General features: G+C 34.4%; 1 protein-coding gene across 25 annotated transcripts in view; it reads right to left on the bottom strand.

The window, feature by feature from the left end:
- The window catches only part of LOC127978662 (pleckstrin homology domain-containing family A member 5), a 125,578-nt gene that overhangs the window by 28,915 nt on the left and 70,608 nt on the right, over nucleotides 1-26,055 (bottom strand). For 16 of the 25 annotated variants that reach the window (XM_052583506.1, XM_052583474.1, XM_052583495.1 and 13 more), the window contains 8 exons: nucleotides 24,911-24,994; nucleotides 15,950-15,988; nucleotides 12,537-12,657; nucleotides 11,171-11,275; nucleotides 9,255-9,327; nucleotides 6,446-6,546; nucleotides 3,254-3,369; nucleotides 965-1,789 (listed from right to left, as the gene is read on the bottom strand). In XM_052583506.1, the coding sequence (XP_052439466.1) occupies nucleotides 965-1,789; nucleotides 3,254-3,369; nucleotides 6,446-6,546; nucleotides 9,255-9,327; nucleotides 11,171-11,275; nucleotides 12,537-12,657; nucleotides 15,950-15,988; nucleotides 24,911-24,994 (1,464 nt within the window). The remainder of the gene's footprint in view (nucleotides 1-964; nucleotides 1,790-3,253; nucleotides 3,370-6,445; nucleotides 6,547-9,254; nucleotides 9,328-11,170; nucleotides 11,276-12,536; nucleotides 12,658-15,949; nucleotides 15,989-24,910; nucleotides 24,995-26,055) is intronic. The other 9 variants (XM_052583523.1, XM_052583652.1, XM_052583647.1 and 6 more) reach the window with 1 other exon arrangement.

The raw sequence follows: 26,055 nt of genomic DNA, 5'->3' as shown, positions 1-26,055 counted from the left end.
TTTTTGTAACGCAAGCAGTTTTAAATGCTAAAACATATATACACAGTGCACGGTGTAGTTTGTAATACAAGTAGTTTTATGGGTATTGCATATCATGAATCAAAATTTGGTTTGTAAAGTTTGTAGTTTATAATGTGAATTTGTAATATAATTACTAAGCATTCTACAAAGTCACATGTAGTTTGTAACGCAAGTAGTTTTAATGTGTAAAACTTTATAGTTTGTAAAGTGTGTACTGTGTAATTTGTAATGCAAGTAGTTTGTAAAATAGATATTGTGTAGTCTTTACTGTGCATACAATGTGTAATGTGTATTGCATATCATGTAGCACATTTAGTTTGTAAAGTTTGTAGTTTATAATGTGAATTTGTAATATTATTATGCACTCTACAGTCACATGTAGTTTGTAATGCAAGTAGTTTTAATGTGTAAAACTTTATAGTTTGTAAAGTGTGTACTGTGTAATTTGTAATGCAAGTAGTTTGTAAAATAGATTGTGTAGTCTTTACTGTGTATACAATGTGTAATGTGTATTGCATATCATGTAGCACATTTAGTTTGTAGTTTATAATGTGAATTTGTAATATTATGCATTCTACAAACTTGCATGTAATTTGTAACGCAAGTAGTTTTAATTTGTAAAACTTTATAGTTTGTAAAGTTTGTAAAGTGTGTACTGTGTAATTTGTAATGCAAGTAGTTTGTAAAATAGATATTGTGTAGTCTTTACTGTGCATACAATGTGTAATATGTATTGCATATCATGTAGCACATTTAGTTTGTAAAGTTTGTAATTTATAATGTGAAGTTTTTAATATTTATTGCGTAATCTACAGTCACACACAAGCTAGTCTCTCATGGGATTATTATAACCACACACACAAACAATAGTGACAAAGGTGCATTAATGAAATTTTACACAAACACAAAAACAAGCAATATTAGCTTGAAATGAAGCGCTCACCTCCTGGTGTCGTCGTCTGGGGGCCGTGTGCGTTGAGTGCGGACCCACTGCTCCAGCTGCTGCATGGAGTTGGTTCTGCTCAGGGTTCGCTCTGGTTCTGTCGTCCTCTGGGGCATCGTATTGTTCATGTCTCCGGGGCTTCTGTCTCCCCCTCGTTCCCCAGAACCGTTGACTTGGGGTGGTTTGTGCTGGCTGGATCCCGCAGCGCTCTGGAGCTGTCTGGAGGATGAGACGGCCGCAGCGATGGCCGCCGCTTGAGCCGGCTGGAGTTTGATGCTGTTGATCTTAGTGAGCGGCCGCTCTCCAGCGCCCTCTTTCTGGAAGCCGTATTTCTCGGCATCCCGTGGCGGTGGGACGGGTTTCTCTGGGTCTTTCGGCTGCTTGTGTTTGTCTCCAAGAGGGTACCTTGCATCCATTTGCAAGTTCTTCTCGCCATCTTTGGGTGGAACATATTGTTCGCCTTCCCTCTGAAGCGTGTACTTGTCTCCATCTTTGTGTAATGTGTACTTCTGCCCGTCTTTCTGCAGCAGGTACTTCTCTCCGTCTTTGTGGACGGCGTATTTCTCTCCATCCTTCTGCAGAAGGTATCGGTCTCCGTCTTTCTGCAGAGTGAGTCCTGGAGCGTTTTTGTGCAGAGCGTAGTTGTCGGCGTCTCTCTGGAGGGTGTATCGCTCTCCGTCTTTCTCTTTCTGCTTGTACTCCTCCTGGCGGATTGTCTCGCGATTTCTCTCGTTGTTTTGCATCTCGGGTTGGGTCAGGGCTCTGTGATTCAGCATGTTGTTCATCTCCTGAGGGATGCAGGAGTCAACCTTTACCTTCTCAAGCCTGCAGAAAGCGAAAGAACAGAAAGCAAGTGAGTGAGAGAGAGAGAACGAAAAGAGCAGACTTTACTTAACACCCTAAACATATCATACTGAGCTCCAATGAAACACTAAATAAAGACAAGCTCTTTTTAACCAAACATTCATGTCTTCTTTAATACTTTGATTCTATGAAAAGTGAACTGCATTTCATTTTCAATCCCGACTGTGATGCTGTTGCCGAAAAGCAATCTTAGTAGAAACCAAAAAAAATCCCTCAGCATCTGTGATTGTGCTAAAAGCTGCAATGCAACACAGTTTCAAAAACATCTTCTGCACTTAAAAGGCTGTGAAATCTCTGCTCGTGAGAGTCTCTCGGGATAGAAGCGGCTCTAGTCTAGAAACTCAACAGCTTTCTTCAAAAAGCAGGGTGATAAAAAGTGCCAAGAGTAAATAGGAAACGCTGACGTGACTTGAAGTGGTTTCTAGTGAGGCAGTTTAACAAAGACAAGCTAACGACGTCCATCTAAAGCAATACAATGCCATGGTGCACTATATAATGTTTTGGAATTTCATTGTTTCTGATTGGCTCAGTGTGGACCAATCAATGTTAACCATTCATAATAAAACATGTCGTAATGATTGTACTATGGTACTTGACTCTTGACTTACAAAATGTTCTGAATTAATTTTTTTTAATAAACATTATTACTGGTCATAAAGAACAACTTTATTTTTCTTTAAATTATTCAAAACATTACGGTTATTTATATTAATTCATTATTTTGTTTACTTTCTTGAGACTAATTCTTAACCTGGGAAAACAAATTAAGTATAATAAATAAATAAATAAATACATACATATTTATATAATTAATTTTGTTATCACCGGTTACAAAGGGAAAAAAAAGGATTTTTTTCTTTGTTATTATTGCTTCTAAAATCTTTATATTATTGACCACTTATTCTTACATTTTGCTTTTTAATTCTTAATCTGGGAAAAAAAATTATATACAATAAAAAGGGATTAAAATATTGACATTACTGATCATGGACTCAATTATTACTATTGCTTTTAAATGATTTATATAATCAAATACTTATTTTGTATTGAATTTTATAAACTGATTGTTAACCTGGAGAAAAAAAAAGTAAAAAATATATATATTTAAAATATAATATTATATAAATAAAATATTAAATATATAAATATATTTTAAAATATGCATTCATATTTTGACATTACTAGTGATCAGAATTTGTTCCTGTTATTTTACTATTGCCTTTAATTATTTCCATTACCAATATATTTCCATTTAATTTTTTTACATGATTAATTACTTATTTTGTTTTGCTTTTTTGCATTAATTTCTAACCTAGTAAAGACGAACAAACAAACAAACAAACCAACCCTTAAGTAAACTGCTGTAAATGTTCACCAGATGAAGAGCACGATTGGTTCAGTGTGAACCGAGCATGTTTTTCTAACCTTCTGGTTGGCTCAGAGTGGACCAATGCTGCATCAGTCATAACCTTCATCCAGGACTCCATATCTTTGGCTGTGTCGGTGCTGAAATAATACGTCCGCATGTTTGGATGCGTCGCCTAGTTGTGAGAAACCAACAGAGCAACCTGGGGAAAAACGGCAGACGATGAATACTAACAGAAACTGCTTTGGGAGGGTCCTAGCTGGAGTAAGTGGCACAAAATACAATAATGCTCGAGCAGTCTTTCTGAAGTGAGCAGATCTTTGTCAGGAGCCCCTCGGGAGTTTGTCCGAAAGCTCGACTCTGACAGCTTTTGTCTGGATATTACAACAGTTTATATAAGCGTCAAAGAGCGAACACAGAACACTTTAAAAAAGACAGCAAGAACGCTGTTATAAACCCTAGTGAGATGTTTCAGTCTATATAAGCAGCATTCAAAATAGATTTCTATGAGATACTCTCTTAAAGGAACAGTGAATGGGTGCCGTCGGAATGAGATTCCAAACAGCGATAGAAGTCCATTCCCTGTTGTCTCGCATCAAATATTTCTCACTGACATATTTGTTTACAGCTGTTTTGAGCTGTGCTTGATCTGTGCAGATTTCTCACCTGATTCAGCCAACATGACTTCACTGGAAGCAATGTTATTATGGATTATGGACTGGTATCTCAGCCGTTAAAAACATATTAATGATGGAATTGTTTCTTACAAACATGCAGCTTTTCACTTCACAGGACATTCACTAATGGAGTGGATTATTGTGGTGTTTTTATCAGCTGTTTGGACTCTCATTCTGACGGCACCCATTCACTGCAGAGCATCCGATGCTGAGTAAAATGATGCAATGCTACATTTCTCCAAATCTGATGAAGAAACAAACTCATCTACATCTCGGATGGCATGAGAGTGAGGACATTTTAAGCAAATGTAATGTAAATTTTTCGGTGAATTATTATAGATAAAGAATGTAAACATTCCTGGTTAAATGGCTGAAGTATGTTAATGGGGCATTGTGCAAACTCAGGACTCACCGTATAAGCGAAGCTCCATCCAGTAAACATGTAGATGCTCGAGTTCATGAACCCTCACAGAGGAAAAGCAGCACAATTGTAAAACAAGAGAATAAGACTGAGAAAAAGCAACGAGTCGACATGAAAATATCTGCACTAATAGGTAAATGACTCCACTGAGATGCAAAACCTCACAGAACCAGACACCAAAATGCAGTGTCAGGTGAAAAGCGCCATCCAGTCAGGAAACTGGTTTAACGATTAAATTCACAGATCTGAAAAATTTAATTTAATTAAACAGACCAATCTGACCCCAGACAAAGAGTCTAAATCAGTCTAAACTATCATTCTCATGTTGATACTAAAAAAGTTGGGTCACACTTTATTTTAGGGTCCAATTCTCACTATTAACTAAACATTAACTATGACTTTTGTCTCAATTAACTCCGTATTTGCTGCTTATTAATAGTTTATAAGATAGTTGTTAAGTTTAGGGTATTGGGTAGGATTATGGATGTCATGCATTATATGTACTTTATAAGCACTAATAAACAGCTAATATGTTAATAATAGACATGCTAATAAGCAACTACTAGGGATGCACGATATTGGATTTTGGCCGATATTCGATATTTTCAAAATAATTTTGGCCGATGCCGATATCGATATATATACAAATTTTTCGCCTGATATATTTAAACTTTAATTTTACTGAAGAGAAATCCATGTATCTCTTCTGTACTGATTCTACCATAAATGTATTATTTTACAAATGTAGACAGACATTCACATCTGAACAACAGATCAATTATTTCACTTGGAGAATATCGGTTTGGCTCATCGGCAGAAATATTCATATCGGCCGATACCGATGATGGTCATTTTAAGCTTTTATCGGCCGATACCGATGTTGTGCCGATATTATCGTGCATCCCTAACAACTACTTATTAGTGTGAAATGGACCCTATACTAAAGTGTTACCAAAAGTTGTACTGGCCTGAAGTCAGCATAAATTTCTAAAGCTTTGAATAGAAATAGTCAGTTTCTTAGTAAAAAAAAAGGTTTAGTTGTTTGTAATATGGCAACGCTTTTTAAATCAGTCAGTCAAGCATTATAATATGATATTATGATAATCAAGCATTATTTAATGATAGAACTAAAACTTGGTAACCATGTATAAAAGCATATTTGTCGTTTTAACTGCACTTAGCACTGGTGGTGGTGCTTAAAAAAAATAAATAAATAAATAAAAATAAAAAAAATAGGATAAGATAATACTACTACTATGAATTTGTGCGCCTTCACACTAGAGTGCAATTACGGTGCATCAAATACAGGTGCGCTGGGCATCCACTGAACTGAAAAACATCAATAAACATCGCTTGACGGAGAGCAAAACTCTGTGCTAAACAGATACATATATGTGCTAAACACACTTAGCCTCTAACACACACACACTGGTGAGTAAAATCTGAGAATATATAGGATGACAGACATCATTTAGTCACCCAAAGTGAAGATTAAATCACATATGCGTGTGATTTACTCTCATCGTAGAGGGTTGATTTGGTTTCATAAACAAACAATGAACTGCATTTTTACAGCATTTATTAATCTAGGTTTAGGTGAATTTATAAATGCATGTTCAAAAGTTTGGGGTCAGGAAGTTTTTCAAATAAATTAATACTTTTATTCAGCTAGGATGCATTAATGCATTAATGATGCTGAAAATACAGCTGCACATCACAGAAATAAATTCCATTTTAAAGTGTATCTAAATAGAAAACAGCTACTTTCAATTGTAATATTTCACATTTTTACTGTCTTTTCAATCAAATAAATGCATTGTTGATGAGAGGCTTCTTTTATAAATTGATATAAAAAAAAAAATCTTACCAACCTCCAACTTTTAAACAGATGCATATACTACATGTTTGAATATTAAAAATGCACAATATGTAGAAATAACCTCACTTTTTATAATGACTTTAAAGTTTATACTACTTTTTAAAAATGTTGGCCGATAAATAGAAAAAGCTAACAGCTATCGACTGCAACTCTGTTTAAATGAAGTGTTTCAACTGTTTTATTCACTCTTTAATTCTATTCACCTGCTCTCTTGCATATCATATTTTTATGTAAAATATGGCCACGTTTGAGAGACTCTGAAAGCGTCTCTGACCTTGAAGGCGTATTTTCTGCTTATGTGGTCATCCACGGACAGCATGGAGATGTGGAAGCTGGGCAGGAGGATACTTCCCAAGATTCCCTCTTCTTTCTCATCTGAAGACACAGAGAGAGAGATGTTGTGAATATTAGCATATATTAGGAAGCTGCTAAACTTGCAGCTGAAGCCATGACTGGGGGTTTGAGTAAACAGACAGTCTGGCGGGGCTGATGGGAAAACTGCAGGGTTGTGTTGTGCATCAGAGCGCGTCAATGATGTTGTGATTGCAGACTGCAACCGATCTGTCAAGAGTTGCTTGCCGACTGAGTCAATTCAGAGCGACAGCTGTGTTAACGGTTACTATTAATGTAATAATGTCAACAACAGCACGTTCCCATCATTGGCTTCCTTAAGCCTGAGACTTATCACACCCTTTATGCCATTCATTATTTATAACAATCACATAAAACTCAATTTTATACATGTATATATATATAAAAAAATGCTGTTTAATCATCCACCAGACCGTTTAGTCAGTATTTTTATATACATTTGCAGAATGAATGATTCAATAAGTCATAAAGACCTGAATGAACAGAATCAGCTGAGTGAATAATTGAATTAAATAAAAATGTAAAATAAAAATTAAAAATTAAAATTAAAATTAAAATTAAAATTAAAATTAAAATTTAAAATTTAACATTAAAAATTAAAGATTAAAATTAAAAATAATTTTTTTTTTACAAATTAAAAAATAAAAAATAAAAAATAAATTAAAATTAAATTAAATTTATGCGTTTAGTAGACGCTTTTATCCAAAGCGACTTATAGTGCATTCAAGCAATGCTCTACCAATTGAGCTACAGGAACACTAATAAATAGGAATAATAACTGGGGATCACTATATTGCTGAATGAATCAGTGTTTTTGAAGTCACTTGTTCAATTCCTGAATGAATCAAAAGGGTTGAATGAAAGATTCAATCATTAACAGATGATTTAACCCATTGTCGTTCATGAATAAGTCAGCGTTTTGGAAGGAACCGACTTGAGTTGATGAATTTCTCACTCATAAAGACGCTAATCTGTTTCATTCCTGAATCGAATCGGTTGATTGAAAGATGCAGTCATTTTCTCATAAAGACACTCCACTTGTTTTGTCGCTGAATGAATTGAATCGGTTGAGTAAAAGATTCAACGATTCACTGATTATAAATATATTTTAGTCCTGAATCCATCAGTGTTTTTCAAGAAATTAATCGAGTGAACGAATGACTCACTCAGAAATAGTTGTCACCAACTACTGGCATGACAATGTAATCTTCAGGAAGAGTTACCGAAAAATCAGTACATCTATAACATGTCCATGCATGCATATTAACACATGCATAATTCGTGTTAAATAGATGTTTGAATTCATAACCCGAAATATGGGCAATATATATTTTTGTAAGCAAACTCAGCTGACTAACATGCTTGCTATTCCTCAGCCATACAGAACAAACAAGACAACGATGCTTCAGCACTATGTGATGCAACTGTCTTTTAAAAGTTCAAAGACTTCAAAGACGACGGAGAAAGCCAGAGTCTTGTGCCCTGCGTTTATCAGTATCCTTATAATGTCTTCTCCGTCAGCCAATAAACAGCTTTGGCCCTCATGGGTCCTGCTGCGAAAGAAGGATCTGATTGCACTGTTGGACTGCTTAATTGCACAATTTATGGAGATCTATAGACCATCCTAAAGAGACTTGAGGAAGCAGATTACTTCCACACATCTTCCTTCCCTGTGTATACTATGGGAGCTTATTAGATCGAGTACTTGATTCTGATTGGACGATTACAATTTTCAGCAGTCAAATATTTCTGAATATGTCTAACTATTCAGAAGCTAAACTAAAACCGTTAACAATTGATAAAGTTTTTCTGAAATGAAAAAAAAAGAAAGAAAATATATTAAGTATTTCAAAAATTTGAAAAAGTAAATAAAATTTGTTTAAAAAAAAAAAAAGTTAATTGATATAAAGCTGGAACTCAAATATTTAAATGTAAATAAATACAACTTTAAATGTTAAACGAAAAACTATTAAAATTAATCCAAAATTTAAAAAATACACTTTGAAATAATGAAACGAAATAGTTTATATTAGATGAAAAACTAATTAGAAATGTTGTGAATGTTTCTAGCAAAATATAAATATTTCTGAAAATACAAAGTTAATTCAAGATATGAATAAATATTATAATAGTATATAAACAATACTAAAATAGTGGCTATTGTCAAAGACAACGCTTAGTAACTGAGCAGAGAAACAAGTTTCTGACATGATTCAACACTGATATTAATTTATTTGCTTATTTGTTAAGAAGCCATCCTTGATATGTGAGGTAATGTACAGTCAAATAATCATAAGTGCACAATAATCCTCATCAGGACAATCTTACTGAGAAATTCATATAATATCAAGATAATGACCGGCTGACAGTAAACGAGCCATTGTAGAATTAATGAAAAGAACCTTTAAATGAATCATTAGACAATCAAGAATCAAGAACCTGGAATCAGAATAATTCAATTGTGAATCTGTGGATTCGAATCACTGCCAAACTTTCAGAAGAGCACATTATAGTATCAACCATTCATTTAGTGTTTTTTTCATATTTACAGTGCCATGATTTGAAAAATACACAGCATAACACCCACAGACAGCAGCGCAAATGTGTCACGTGGACATATGGCAGCAAAAGTCGTTACGTTAATTCTCAAACATCAACAAGAAAATCAGCGTGTGATGAAGTGTGCGCTTGTAAACAGATGCTGGACTCACCTCTGTAGTAGAAGAGGCACATGTCACACAGAACGAACCATCTCTTCTTCCACATCTTCATCCCGGTACTGTCCTGCAAAAGTCCAGCAGCAGTCAATCAAACCAGTCAACCAATCACAGCGCAGCACTGAAAGCCCCGCCCCTTTCCATGCATGCTTATTTCTTCAGACAACACCAAATGTATCTGCTTTGCTGAGATATTGTTATCAATGTCGCTGCTGGTCTCACGAGCATAAACTCATCTCTTTTTCAAGGCAACTCATTTAATTTGAGGCATGAATCATATTCATATTCCTCCCTCGTGTTTTACGGTTTGTTGTGTTAATGTTTGAACCGTGCAAGCATGTAAATTTTAATTCAGACAACAAAGCCTGGTGATTTCACTTGTGCTGCGGGAGCAGCTTTGATGGAGGATGTTTGGGGAAGAGGAGAGACCACCTCTGATGTTGTGTTTTTCCTGGAAACATGCTGCTTTCAAAGCAACGCTGGCGTAGCGATCGCACACACAAAGACTCTAGCTACTGATACGGCCGTAACACTTTGTGTGTTTATTTCACTCTGCCTCTTAGATGGTGAAGAATGTGATGCAAAAGCACAAATGTGCTTGTGGAGTTGTGAATGTGGTGCATAAAAACACAGGCAGATGAAGCACAGATGAAACGTTTGATGGATAAGTGCAGGCGAATCTCCGAAACCGTGACCATAAGCAACTACAAAACCATCAAAACTGTTCAACTGATAACTTTGATCCTGATCTCAGCTGGACTTGAACTGTGATATAACCATTGCATTTTTAAAGTACATTAGAGGACTATGGAAATAAATATTACTGTAATGCAAAACTAAATTATATTAATATGCAAATATAATTATGTTTAATGAAATATAAAATAACCTTTTAAATAAATTTGTAATTAAATTATACTTATTTTATTTAAATTTTCTATTTTCTATGGCTGAATGTGCTTAATTGGGAAGAAAATAGTTAAAATGCATAAAAACACGCTATATATTAATTTCCTGTTGAAGTACTTCAGAATATCAAGGACATGTATTTCATTACCGCAATGAAAACAAAAGCATAATAATATATAAATATAACTATTTATTAATCTTCTGGGGTATCTAAATAAAGATATTAAAGCCAGACGGAAAATACTAGACATTGCGTTGATTTCACATGGACTAATAGAGAATATTTGTTTTCGATAAGACTTACTTAATTTAAAAGGCAAACATGTCAAACTTTCTATAGATATGTCTCTGATGTCTATGTGTCGAGCATTCACTGAGTAAGTTCATTTTTGTAATGTGTTTCTAAATGTAGATCACGGAGACAAAGGCAGCAGAAGCGTACCCTGTTCGTTTTCTTTAATTTACAAAAGCACAAAGTTTTGTCTTATTCATGAGTGCTTACAAATAAAAGTAGACCCTTTACAGATTCGACTGATGTTTTGTGTTTTGCTCTTATTTGAATGATCAAATGATCAAAAATGGCACAAAGCGCATTTGTTGACCCCGGAGGGTCAAATTAAAAAAATAACATTTTAATAAAAATAAATAAACAGTACAATTATACCTAAATGTCAGAATAGAAGGATTGATGAGGGTTTTTATTACAGTAATAAGAAAACAAGAAAAAAAAAAAAAACCTCAAGGGTCCTAAAATCTAATTTTCACAATATTTTTTCCTGTCGATGTACTTTTTAGTTCCATGGTATTGCATATTATTACCATGATGCAATGCAAACATATATTAATAATAGATAAATACAATTTAATAAAAACAATAAAAACTTTTAAGACTAAAACAAAATGTGAGAATGGGAGGATTTTTTCTGTATATTTTTACATGAGATTCTTTCACACATTTGCAAGATCTATTAAAGGGTTGTACGAGTGCCAGAGCCACAAACCTGTTTGTAAAGCCAGCCGTTCTTCACCACCGGGGCGTTGGGGTTCCTCCTGATGGAGTTGGACCTCTTCCCAAAGTTGTGGACTTTCTTTGAAGACCTGGACAACTGCAAAGAGGGTGAGAGGAGATTATTCTCAGAAACCACACTTGTGAGGGCTCAAGCTTGTCTGTTTAAATTATTCAGCAATGGAGTTGTAAATAATTACAACTTAGCAGTGAAGTCATATAGCATAGCTCAAAACAAGGCATGTGAGGCATGCATTATGAATCAACAGCACTTACAAACCCTCAGAAAGTTAAAAAGCTGCTTAACAGAAGCCAAAAGACATGTATGAGTTTATTTTTTTCAATTCAGCAACAGTTCAATAAATAAGTTAATATTGCGTTATATTTTGGACACAGTATTGCCTGTTTTTGCTAAATCTTGCCAATAAAAATATCTATAAAACCAATTTTTTGTGAATCTACCAAGAACACACAGTGGTGTTTCGTTTCAAAATGAATCCGCGTTTTGAACAGATCGGATGAAACAATGATTCAATGAATCATTCCTAAATGAATCATCCATTTAAATAAATTAATTGAATGAATGACTCCTATATCTAAATACCAATTCAGATGTAGCTTCTAAAAAAATTTTTTATTTGATGTTGAATCAAACAAAATGTTTATTTCTAAAGCTACTTTTTGCCTAATTTATGTTTTTCGCATTTAACACAAAATTGACTTTAAATGATCTTTTGGTGGTAATTTCTCAGCCAAATTTAATGCGTGATTAATTTTTTATTAATTTAAACGTTGTGCAATTAATTAGATAAACTTTAATCACTTGACAGCCCTTATTTATATATGCACATACTGTATTCATATGCATGTTCATTTATTTATTTGAGAAACACCAGCACCCTGAGACACACCCATTCATTATATTTTTTTTATGTTATACAGAGTTTAGAGATGTGCAAAATGATATTTTCGGTGGGTTGTCTGAATGACATGGTGACTAGTCTTTTAAAAGCCTTGAATAATGAGCCAGGTTTAAAAACCTCTCAGAGACACAGTTTCCATCCTGATATTTTTAATGCAAGATTAAAAATGCATGATGATTATTTGAATTAATGTACAGTGAAAAACATCAATGCTTGCCTGAGATGGGCGTTTAACTAGCTGTATAACTAGTTGCCTATCCCAACCCATTGCATTTTTATGAATCTCCATATCAACTCAACATCACCAAGCAAAGACAATGAAGCAAATGTGCAGTAATGAGGACAGTAATTGTGTAACATGCTATTGATGCATGATGGGACAGTCCAAGCTGTTACACTGGAACTAGGCCAAGGTCAGCGAGTTAGTTAGTGACTCACTCTGGTTGTGGGACTGCTGGGATGTGTGGTATAGTCTGAGCCGCCCGTGTAGTTCGATGCTTCACTCATGGTGCTGGTTGGACGTTCTTCCTTGTCGGCCGCTGGTGCTTTTGTCACTGGTCTGGAAGAGGGGACAGGAAGGAAAGAGGAGGAACATCACAAATTAATCTTAACTGTACATTATTCAGACTTATTGTACTCTATTGCACTGCATGCTGTCAACTACCACAGCCAATGCTTTACTCAAAAGCTTCTACAAGAACGAAACTTGAAACGGAGCAAAAGAGAAACGCAATAACGGCTAGATAAATTGTTTAATGCATGCAAAGTAACCAACTTATTGACGATGGTTTATCTACAGAAAATAATGGTCATTTTAAAGCATAAAATATGTATATATTTAAGCAATATATAAACGTTAACACTTTATAATAGGGAAAACGTATTCACTATTAACTACGACTTTCCTCTCAATAAATTCATAATTTGATGCTTATTATTATTATTATTATAAATAGTTAGTAATTTCGTTGTTAAATTTAGGTATTGGGTAGGATTAGGGATGCAGAATAAGGCATTAATATGTGCTTAATTAGTACTAATAAATGGCTAATATTCTAGTAATTTGCAACTAGTTAAGGGACCGTAAAATAAAGTGTTACCATATAAATATTAGACAACATTTACAATATTTATATATTAATGTGATCTAGAAATATTGTAACATTTTATTCATAATGTATACGCAAGTTTACACGCAAATTTTTCAAGTTGGCTTCATATGAATTGGCGAGTCTGTCCTCCAACAAAAAAACGACCATATAGGTCGTTTGTGCAAGCCCCTTATTACAACCTATATTTACGTTTTAAAGTTAAGCGCCCTCTAGCGGGCGTAAAAATAACAACAGTATCGCATTGCGTCTGTCATCATGAAATGACGTATAACGCCATTACCAATCAAAATGCACGTTTATTTAAATGCAATGTGTGCGCTTTTTAAGCCCCTAAACCTAACCCTCACAGAAATCATGCTAAATTATTATTTATTGAGCATATACATTTTCATGCACGTCCATTCCCTGGGATCAAACCCATGATAGGATGATTGCATATCAAGGTATAATGCAATAATCTATAAACTGAGCTACACGAAACGCAAATCAGAATGCAAAAAAAAAGAGAACAAAACATTAATATGAAAACAACCTTTTGCCAATAGGGGCGCAATTGTAGTATACGCTCTGATGGGTCGTATTTCAGCGATTTGGACAAACGACCTGTACGAGCGTATTGGTTGGAATTGGAAGGATTTTTTATCAATGCACTGAGAAAATATCAGATAATTACCCGTTGTTTAGAATAAAGACTACAATCTTCAAAGCTACATGATTAATTTACCTTGTATTTGTAATTTATTTAAAATAAAGAATAGCATCGTATTCTGTTGTCAGTATTCATTGCAGAATCCAAAGTAATTTTGCATGACTGAAATCTAGTCTAAAGCACAAATAACCTTTTTACTTCGAATTGCAAAATACAACAAAAATACAATCAACAAAAACAGACAGCATTTTTGCCAAGGACGACATCAGGTTTAAAAGACCAAGAAGTCCCTGAAGGCCAAGTGATTGCTGTGCAGATGAATGAGGAAAGTTCTTGAGCTTCTGTAGGCCTTTAATAAGCCAAAGCACTTCAGCATTGAGAGAGAATGAGAATTAGAGAAAGATAGGAGACAGGCCCCATGCATCAAAGCAATTACTCACTCCACGTCTCCTCTGATCTACTCCCACACAATTGACAACTTTAAAGGGCCCGCCATCTCCGGCTCTGACATGCCACATCTACAGTTTATGACCCAGTCAAGCAGAAGGGCAAACGCAAACCCAACGCCAGAGAAGTCAAGTTTTTAAAGAAAACTCCACCGTCTTATTTAACAAAAGTGAAGAGAAAACACAATAAATAAGCCCTGAAATCACACGGCATGCAGACGCTCAATCGGGAGGCATTGTCCCGCAGGGATGGCCTATATTTCGACGCTACGGTAGAGCGACGACGTCTAGGGAAAGCTCTGCTATTTGGAGCAAGGGAGAGGAGAAAACACAAGAGTAAAATATAAGAGCTGTCTGGCTTCTGGGTCACGTTCTGGGTTGTAAAACACTTTCTGTTTTACAAAAGGCTGAAAATTAGCCGCGGTTAAACAGGAGGTTAAATGCATATTTGTGCATTTAAAGGAATGGTTCAGTCGGATGGTTCAAAAACGACACCTGCCATGTTAGGGTTAGGGTTCAGGCTTTTTCAATTGGAACTGAAACTGTCAACTGAAGACTTTAGACACAAGCAACTGATTTTGCATTGGAAACGAACACAAAGAGACACTTTGTGAGATGGTCAAAAGAGTCAGCAGTCATGCACACACCAGCACCAGGAAAAATACAAAACACTACATATCAGCCCATCCTGGAGACATTTGAGGAAGAACAGAGTGGAAAGTCGGGTCAGGGTAGCACACAGATCCAAGTACGACCTTTCAGGCCGCTGATCTCAAATTAAATTAAGCATTCAACATGGCTATTAGCGTTCATTAATTAATCTCTTCTTAAATAATGAGCTTTGGCGTGCGCTTGGTAGCCACGCCGGCGGCCATCTTTCAGCTGACATCTGACACCGTCTTTAGAGGAAGAGTGGCAGCGAGTGTGAAATTAGCCCCATGTCAAGTGGCTAAAGTGCGCTGAATCCAGAGATAATTGACGAAGGGGAGGTTCAGAAGGGTGTGTGGGTTGGTTTGGCACCAGCTCGACTGGAGGTCACTAAAATGCGTGAGTCATGCCAGGCTTTAAAACACTGTCTGCCATCATTTGTTGCTCACGCCCTTCAACTCTTCATTTGTGGCAGCATCATTTGAGGAGGTTGAACTCAAGAGGCCACGAAGAACGTTAAGAAAATATCACAAAACTGGCGGCAACCATAAAACCATTTTAACTTAACGTTAAAGAGTCAAAGCCTTTCACTTAATGGCAGAAACGAGCAGAATGGCATCACTCTAGATGTGATGGGAGACCACCAGAGGCACGTGTACATCAAGCCCCATGGTGCTGTTTGCTAAGTTGTGACTTGTGATGAATGAGTGTTTCATCTCCGTCCAGCGTTAGTCGCGACTGTTTACAGATTCAAAGTGCTCCGTCTCATCATGATGCGTGGGATTACAGGACCCCAGCCGAAGCGGCTGACGACAACATAATTCATTTCTGACAGAGCAACTTCAACACAAAGAGATTGATGTTTCAAACTCAATGTGGGTAAGACATATCTAACATATCTCCACATTAGTGATATCAGGCAATCCAGTTGAAAAAGCAGGGCAGAAATAATGAGACAGAAGGACAAAACAACCAGAGATCCCAGCAAAGCATTACCTGTTTAAAACAGGATGGACAAGTTTCCCACAATTCAGGCTAGAAAACAGAAAAAAAAGAAAGAAAATGAACTGAATGTATAATCATTTGGGGTTTTGAAAACAATGAAACCGTCAAAAGATGATGATTAAATGGCAAACCATAAAAAATCCAGCTTAAACCTGATGGTGGATGCTGGTTTTAAATGGTTGAAACCATGAAATGAAGGCTCATGGCAACCGTACTGGAAAATCCAGCTAAAACCAGCTTTTGACGGTAGACGCTGGTTTAAATGGTTTCTAAATGGTCATTAACTGATGATAGACAAATAGTTTCAAAAGAACTACAGTGGTCATTAACTAAAATGGTCAAATGAAGAGCATCAATGGCAACCATACTGGAAAATCCAGCTAAAACCAGCTTCTGATGGTAGAAATTGGTTTTATATGGTTTCTACAGAACTACATTAGTCATTAACTGAAATGCTCAAATGAAGAAGATGAATGGCAACCCTACAGGAAAATCCAGCTATAACTAGCGTCTCATGGTAGTTGCTGGTTTTATATGGTTTCCAGGTGGTCTTTTCCTGATAATAGACACTGGTTTTAAATGGTTTCTACAATAGGTGGTCACTGACTGAAACAATAAAATGAAGATACATGCCAACCCTACCAAAAAATCCAGCTAAAACCAGTTTCTGATAGTAAATGCTGGTTTTATATGGTTTCTAGGTGGTCATTAACTGATGACTGGTTTTATATGGTTTCTACAGATCTAGTGGTTTTACAGTGGTCATTACCTGAAACAGTCAAATGAAGAGGATTCATTTTAACCCTACTTGAAAATCCAGCTAAAACCAGCTTTTGACGGTAGACGCTGGTTTAAATGGTTTCTAAATGGTCATTAACTGATGATAGACAAATAGTTTCAAAAGAACTACAATGGTCATTAACTGAAATGGTCAAATGAAGAGCATGAATGGCAACCCTACTGGAAAATCCAGCTAAAACCAGCGTCTCATGGTAGTTGCTGGTTTTATATGGTTTCCAGGTGGTCTTTACCTTATAATAGACACTGGTTTTAAATGGTTTCTACAATAGGTGGTCATTGAGTGAAACAATAAAATGAAGATAAATGCCAACCCTACCAAAAAATCCAGCTAAAACCAGTTTCTGATAGTAAATGCTGGTTTTATATGGTTTCTACAGATCTAGTGGTTTTACAATGGTCATTACCTGAAACAGTCAAATGAAGAGGATTCATTTTAACCCTACTTGAAACTCCAGCTAAATCTAGCTTCTCACAGTAGACACTGGTTTTATATGGTTTCTACAACAAGGGGGTCATTGGCTGAAATAATCAAATGAAGAAGTTTAATGGCGACTCTTTTAATGGCAACTCTTGGTTTTATATGGTTGAAACCATGAAATGAAGAAGATTCATGGCATCCCTTATGAGAAATCCAGCTAAAACCGGTTTCTGATTGTAGCCGCTGGTTTTAAATGGTTTCTAGGAGGTCATTAAGTGAAACTGTTCAATGAAGAAAATATAATGCCAACTCTGCTGGAAAATCCAGCTAAAATCGGTTTCAGACTCTAAATGCTGGTTTTATATGGTTTCTAATAGGGTTAGGTTAGGTTTAGGGTCATGCTAATCATGCTGGTGGGATAAAGGTTGACCTGGTTGGTTAAGCTAGATTTCCAACTTGAGATGATATGACTTGAGTTTTCCAGCAAGGAAACATTTGAGAACAAATACGAGAAAGGAATGAAGGTGGTGTGGAAGAAATTATTATGGAGCAAAATTATTAGCCTCAAGACACTGGATCCATGACGAAACTGATAGACATACGGCTCACATTATTTTTCTGTTTAATTACACTGACACCTGTGGTTTTCGCACCAAAGTTTTCCCCTAAAATCCGCCGTCGCCTCACGGGCCTGATTCATCTCAGCTGGATTCTGGCAGGTTGTGACGTTGCTGAAGGCGACTCAATCTGTCGCACAACAACCTAAACTAGCCGTGATGTACTGCAGTCATAATGCTAATAGACTTTTCTTTATTCTTTAATTTTCAATCAAGTTGTAATTTTAGTTTTTTATTTTATTGAACACAACTGAGTGTAAATGTTATTCAATATCATGAGTGTATTTATGATAAATAAAATGCTAACTGTGAACATTTTCTATAAACATTTAATCTGTATATATATATACATTAGGGGTGTAACGATACGCGTATTCGTATTGAACCGTTCGGTACGACGCTTTCGGTTCGGTACGCGGTACGCATTATGCATACCGAACGGTTCGTTGGACTAATTAATTATATTTGAAAAAAAAAAAGAGAAATATAATGATATGCGTTCAACAAGGTAGCCCAATAACCCAAACGACGTAACAGGCAACGCCCCTGACACTCCCGAAGAAGAAGAAAACACCAACTTATATGTTTATGTTATGTTATGACTCAGTCAGGCGCTCGCTCACTCAGTACGCGCTGAAGGCTCGTTGCAAAATGGCCAATGCGTTTAACAGACTAGAAAAAGAAGATGACTCTCAAACATATTGTTTGAGATGCATGATTCCATCTATGAGCTGCTCGATCAGAGTGGCATGAGAGCCCCTCCTTAGAACATTATTTGTAAATCCATGTTATGGTAAGTGTGCACGTGAAGTCTTTGCACACTTTCTGAAATCCACACTGTGGTAAGTTTGCACACTACACTAGTGCTCTGCATTCTTTCTAAAATCCTATATAGTGAGGGCTTCGCGCGGTTGCTTCATTGCTTCAAAAAAAAAAAAAAAAACACCAGCGTGAATACTTGAAACATGTCAACTCATTTACGCCGACATCACCTTATTGTGTCAGTATCTGGGAAAAGACGAAAAAAAGGAGAAACATGCACGCAACAAACTATGCCTGCAGCATTTAGACACCAGTATTATAGCTTACAGGGAATCCAAAGTGCACCCAAACACCAGACCTGTTGGTTATTTTAGGATCTTATATTTCTGGTCTGTTAAATGCATTAGACATTTTGCAATGAGCCTTCAGCGCGTGCTGAGTGAGCGAGCGCCTTAGAGTCCGTTCACATATCGCTCCTAAAAACGCATGGAAAACGCTAAGCGCGTCTTTCTCCTCCTTTCCAAAGCGCTTGGGCAGAAGCGCTCATGAGGCGTCTGTCTTTGCTAAGCAACAATGACGTGCTCTCTCCATGAGACGCGGAAATTTCAGCAAAGGGTAAATGGATTTGCAGCTCTAAAAATCGCTTGCAGTAGCTCTGCTACTAAATTTATTTCAAAATTGCAATCCATATACAACTATAATCAGCTGTTCCTTCATCTTGGCTGAGCTTTCAACGTTGTTATGGGAAAGGATGAAGCTGATTGGTTGGTTCTTGTCACATGACCCGCGGTGCGCTTGCGGCATTCTGAAAAGTTTAGATGTTTTTGCATTTTGCTGTATCTAAAACGTACCGAACCGAACCGAACCGAACCGTGACATCAGTGTATCGTATCGAACCGAACCGTGAATTTTGTGAACCGTTACACCCCTAATATACATATATATATATATATATATATATGTTTTGTGCAAAGTAAAAATAAGGTGGGGAAAATTTATTTGCAGACAATTTAAAACTACTGCAATTAAAATTGTCCAATTATTTCATGTTTAACTATAATGTCTTTTTTTTAATAATGTTCAGCTTCACTTTAATGTTTATATTTTCTTGTTTTACCCCTAAACCTACTCTTGCAATCTTAAAATATTAAAGCTTAATTTCAAATGTAAACTAAAAATAAAAAAAATTAGAATTTACATTTTAAAATTAAACCATTTCTAATTTTTGTGTGTGAAAAGTATTTATATCAAATCTTCAAAAATTACAAATAATATTTTGTAATAACCAATCAATGGTGTAATTTTGTTTAAATTATACATAAAGTGCGTAAAATTAATCATATTTAATTTATATTTAATATGCATAACATGTTAGCAATTTATAAAAAAAAAAGTTCCATACACACACACACACACACACACACACACACATATATATATATATGAACAGACTTCCCGTGACGTATATATTGGCCAACACAATAAATAATGCTCTGTTTAAACAAATATTTTAATAAAAATCAGTCGACCGACTAAATCAAATTCAGTGTTTTTTTTTTCATTTGTTTGAATATTTTGTAACCTGGACAGTTTAGAAAAAAAATGTTTACAAAAATTAAATAAAGTAGGGATCGTTTGAAAAGAGTTTATTTTCAAAATGGTTTCAGTAACAGAGGGCATCAGATGCTTTAGTCAGAGTTTGTACGGCCCAGCGAGCGCCATTACGGCCTCATACATCAACAGAGCGCCACAAAATGAGGAAATATGAGGTGGGTGGAAAAAATTAGTGCGTAATTTAATGAGCTTCCACTATGATGATGAGAAACGAGGGCACTTCAGGCCGAACGCTGCAGACGTGTGTCGCAGTGTAGCGAAAGTGACTGTTTCTGACTCTCATAACAAGCTCTGTGTGAAATCACACGATCAGAAGTTAAAAACAGATCAGGAGCAGCAGAAGCGAGCCGTGAGCCTCTGTAATCTCACTATCAGGAGAGCCAAGTATTTAAACCCATTAGCCTCTTCCATTAGTGCCACAGGGCAACTGTCAGGCGGTTAGCACCACATCACTCACTTGCTCTTTACAACATCAGCTTTCTGACGTGACTGTGTTTAATTACAGGAGGTGTGCAAACAAGTGCAAATGGTCATCAACATATCAGCCAATCCTGGTTTAAAAATGTTTCAAATGCCATTTCCACCATGGAACGCTACTGAAAATATTATGTAATTTGAGATGTCACGGAAATGACATTTCGGTAAAAATGTCTAATATATACAGTGTGTGTATGTATGTGTGTGTGTGTGTGTGTGTGTGTGTAAATATTTTTTTTTTTACATCAGATAAAATAAAAGTACAGCTAGTGTGCAACGTGTTTAAATATTTAAATTCAATTAGTTAAAAATATGTTGGTTACATGAAAGCCTAATTAAAAATGTAACATTTTACTATGACTATATATATATATATATATATTCAAATGCATGTCATGTTTAAACGTTATTGTTTTACCACTAAACCCACACTTTCAACCATAATGAAAAGCCATTATGAAATCATATTATATAAATGTGATTACACATTTTTTTTTACAAAATGATATAACAATAAAGAAAAAGATTATGACGCTTTTAAATATATTCTTCAAAAATGATTTTGTGCAAATTAAACGAAATGTGAGAACACTGTCATTTTAAAACTACTCAAAACTTATACATTTTTTTTCACTTTATTTTGTGAAAGTAATTGTAAAATATCACATTTTGCTATAAAGAATAAATTTTTACTGCTTTTCAAATGTTTAATGCTTAGATTTTATTATTACACTAATCTCAGAAAGTATGAAAATACATAAGAATGTGAATTATTAGATTTTTTAAAAATTACAATATGATATGAAACTAAAGAAAAAATATTGTGAATACATTTGTAATAAAAAAAAATCATTTTTTAATTTGGAGTTCTGGACGTTTTTAAATTTCAAAACTGATTTTGTGCAAACTTAAGAAATGTGGGGAAACTCAAATCCAATAAAAGTGTCACATTTTACGGTTAACTATCTATTTTTAATATTTTTAATATGCATTTGATGTTAAGATTTGATTGTTTTAACACTAAATCCAGACTTTCAGTCTTAAAGCACGAAAATCCATTATAAAAATGTGAATTATAATCTTTTTTAAATATAATATATATATATATATATATATACATATATACATATACACATATATACACACACACACACACACACACTTTTTAATAATTTATTTTGAACAAAATGTGGAAATTTTTAAGTATTAAAATGTTATTTACATTAGATAAAAAAAATTATAAAAATAAAAAAAACGGTCGATACTCTGGAAACGTTTATTGTCCGACTGATTAAGACAATGGCATTAAAATGCAATGCAGCCTGAAACACGAATCTATGACTTGACAACAGGGAGCTGAATGTCCAAAATTTCAATTTCACGTCTAATTAAATGCCCTAAGGACCCAAAACATCTCAATGTCTCACTTTCTCCTGATTTCTTTTGCTAGCAACTGTTTTCTCTCTAAACCTCAGCAACAAACCAATCAAAAAGATGAGAAAAGATCTGGAGCTAAAGGAAAACCCAGACGTTTCAGATGATCTCACACGGTGCACAAACACACACCTCAGAGTGAGACTTTCTCACGCCGTCGAGTAAAGATACGTGCAAATCTCATTAACACCGACTTCACAGAAAAGCAAGATGGAGGTGATAATTGAAACGGGTAGAAACAAGGGTCCTGCCATCAGCAGCAAAGCAAATCTAAATGAGTTTACTTCTCTCATTATTCGCTGTGTTCAGTCCTCTCTGAAAAACTCATTCAATCAAAAATGAATGTACTCTCATCGTTTGCAAAGACGTTGAAATGTACAAAATGTACAAAAGTGATTTTGTGTCCATAGAAAGCACATTAAATGTTAGTAAAATGTCTACTTTTAAGGTTTCAAATAAGTTTTTGGAGAATAAAATGTCAAAACTTGGTTGAAATAATGTTACATTCTCATTCAGTGTAACACAATATTTATGCAAAAATTCAAACAACATGCTTATTCTGACGTGCACTTATTAAAATATCTAAAAGAATAATGGAGCATATTAAATTTTACTGTGTTTTAAATTAGTACAAAATTCTTACTGACAAATGGGCAAAACCTAGGATAGTGGCAAATGTTAAAAATGTAAAATTACAACTCCTTATTATTTGGGGTGAAAGTAATTAGTCTTTTAATGTGTCATAAATAGATTTTTGTTGTAAATATGCCTGACAAGATTGTAACACTGAATGACATTTTACTGGGTGTCTTCTGTAAATCAGGGGAAATGTATGGTATTAATTTTTTGCTCCGAAAAACAAAAACAAAATTGCAATTAAATAAAACTGAAAATGTTTTGCATTTTTTTGGTGGGGGGGGGGGGGGTGGTTGGGGTTGGGGGAACTAAAGCAGTATTACACTTTTTTATTCTTAAACACTTTTTATACAATATATTACACTTTTTCACCCATATACACAAACATACATATATAATCTGGAAAATTTTGAGTAGAAATTTAATATAAATGTTAATTTAATTTTTGCATTTAGATTTTTTGTACATTCATTTTTATTTATTGAAATTCAATTATATTTTATACATGATTTAATAGTAATTATATATATAAAAAAATTATACATATATAAAAATATTATAACATATATAATATATAATATAATATATAATATATAATATATATATAAATATTTTAATAGTTTTAGTTTACACCACTACCTGGAATATGGTGCAAATTTTTTTTTTTTACCGCATCTTTGGAGGTTCAAAGTGTCTGTTTTATGGAAAAGCAGCAGGAGATTTTCTTTTGTTTTCGACGGAAGAAACAAAGTCAAACAGGTTTGAAAAGAAACGACAGCAAACACCCTCATGCCGCACGTCTTCATCAAAGACTAATCTGGTGCACAAATGTTTCTTTCTGCATCTTCTGTTCAGAGCGAGAGCATCTGAAGTTTATCTGCGAACAGGGACTGCAGAGATTGCGGTTGACTTTGCTTGAGGACGCATGAGAAAAGGAAAGAGAAAGAGAGCGAGATGAAGTTTAGAGACTTCATTCTCTTACAGAGGTTTGAGAGCAGTTATCAGGAGACAGGAGAGGAGAGATGTGAAGAGGAGGAGAGCTGAAGAAAGTCATGACTTCACGTAATCATCTCCTCAGCTCTTTATTAAACGCCGGCCTGGTAATTGCTAGTAGCTTTGTGTGAAAATCGGGGGGTGTGTTGACTATTTAGTGGCTCACTCTTTTCAAACACGCACACAAATAGTAACACGTTGTCCATTAGCAGACGGGCTGAGAATAGCAATGCTTTCGGATTAATCTCATTCAAAAAGGAAAATATTTATAGAAAGATATAGTGATTCTGGGGTTAATATGAGCTGCAGAAGAACTAGATTTACATGATGCATAAATGTAAATTATTTATGTTCTATACATACATATTTATATATTTATGTATACTGCAACTACATTTTTAAAATCTTAAAATCAAATCAAAGCATCCAAAATTCAAAGAGATCATTTGTACATCAGTGCAAAATCTGCAAAACACACACAGAAAATACATCAATTAAAATTACTATTAATTATATATAAACGTATTAAATAAATAAAGGATGGACAATTATAAATTGTATATTGATAACACCCACATGTAAATATTTATACATTTATAAAATTCAGAAAAAAATAAAATAAGTGAGAATTATTCATAAATGTCATTAAAAACAGGTATATAAAAAATAACAAAAATATATTGTAAATAATTATTATATTTTAGATATTAAAATAAATTACAGAGAAAGAATTTTAAATAAATAAATATGAATTATAATAATACTTAAATATTAATAATTCTAATAAATAAATTTTCACAATAATTTAAAGTAATATATATATATATATATATATATATATATATATATATATATATATATATATATATTTTTTTTTTTTTTTTTTTTTTTGACCATATTTTTGTGAGATTCCCTCATGTACCCATCAGTCAACAAATGGGAATAATAATGACTTTTTGTGCTGAATGACCCAGAAAAACAATCTTTTGACTAATTATATAATTTTTTGTGTTTCTTTTTTCCCCCTATTAACCAATATTTAATACACTCCAAAACATTACTGTCCGGTCTCTCAGTGCTACAGCTGTAGAGAAACACATTAGACAACATGAATGTGATTTCTGTGTGAAGTTCAGACAAAGCACACTGTTTCTGACTCAGTGCTGCAGGAAACTGAAGAGAGAGAAAGAAATGACTCACTGTTCGTTGACGACAAAGATGCAGTTGTCTTGCGAAGGAACGCCTGTGACGGGATGCTTGCAGGTCACCTTTCTCTCATTGTGACTGCAGGAGAGAAAAGACACAGGAATTGTGGGAATTAGAGACATGTGAGACTGCTGTTCACACTCTGACACTCGATAAAGAGCCGTTTGATGATTGAAATGATTGAACGAGCCGCGGGATTCACGTGCTGCCCTGCAGAGAAAGATCACGATGATGGAACATGATCATCCAATGGAGAGGAGACAACCATAGCATCACATTCAGTGTTTCATTGCACAGCCAACACTGGTGGACACATGCAGGCTCTTTCCTGGCAGTGTCACAACATGTGTTAAACATGCAGAACTGAACTGAGGTGTTGTCATGTGTGTAAGTGGCTGCTATATTACAACAGCACTTAGACCTTTTGGTTTGTGGCCTGAAGTAAAAAATAAATAATTAATTAAAATAAAACTGATTCATAATTTTCGTAACCCTTTTTACAAAAAACAAACAAAACAAACAAAAAAACAATAAAATTATTTTTAAAAAAATTAGTTTGAGAAATTTATATATATATATATATATATATATATATATATATATATATATATATATATATATATATATATATATATATATATATATATATATATATATATATATATACACATATACACACACACACTGTGATATATGATTTCTGTTACACTCAGAACTATATATTTCAAAAATGTGTAAAATAAATAAATAGGTGAATCAATATCTGATTTTAAAAAAGGAATAGAAAATACATTTTAAAAAGAAATTATTAAATTGCAGCAAATGAGAAAATTATATAAATATGAATTATAATTACATTCAAATAATATAAATATTTATAATAATATAGAAAGTAATGATAATAAATCATAATGATAGTCAATTAATAATGATTATTAATTAATGTCCAACCCAATAATGGTTTATTTAAAATAAATAAAATATTTAAAAATATATGTAATAAAATGATTTATTAAACTGGTTATTATTTATAAACACACACATACACACACACACACACACACACTTGTTTGACCAATATGGTCTACCAAGCTGTTGACGTCTCCATCAGAATCTGCTTTTAGTCTGATTTCCCAACA

Source organism: Carassius gibelio, chromosome A4 (genome assembly GCF_023724105.1).
Source record: "Carassius gibelio isolate Cgi1373 ecotype wild population from Czech Republic chromosome A4, carGib1.2-hapl.c, whole genome shotgun sequence".
NCBI lineage: Eukaryota > Metazoa > Chordata > Actinopteri > Cypriniformes > Cyprinidae > Carassius > Carassius gibelio.
This window is presented reverse-complemented; position numbering and strand designations above follow the sequence as displayed.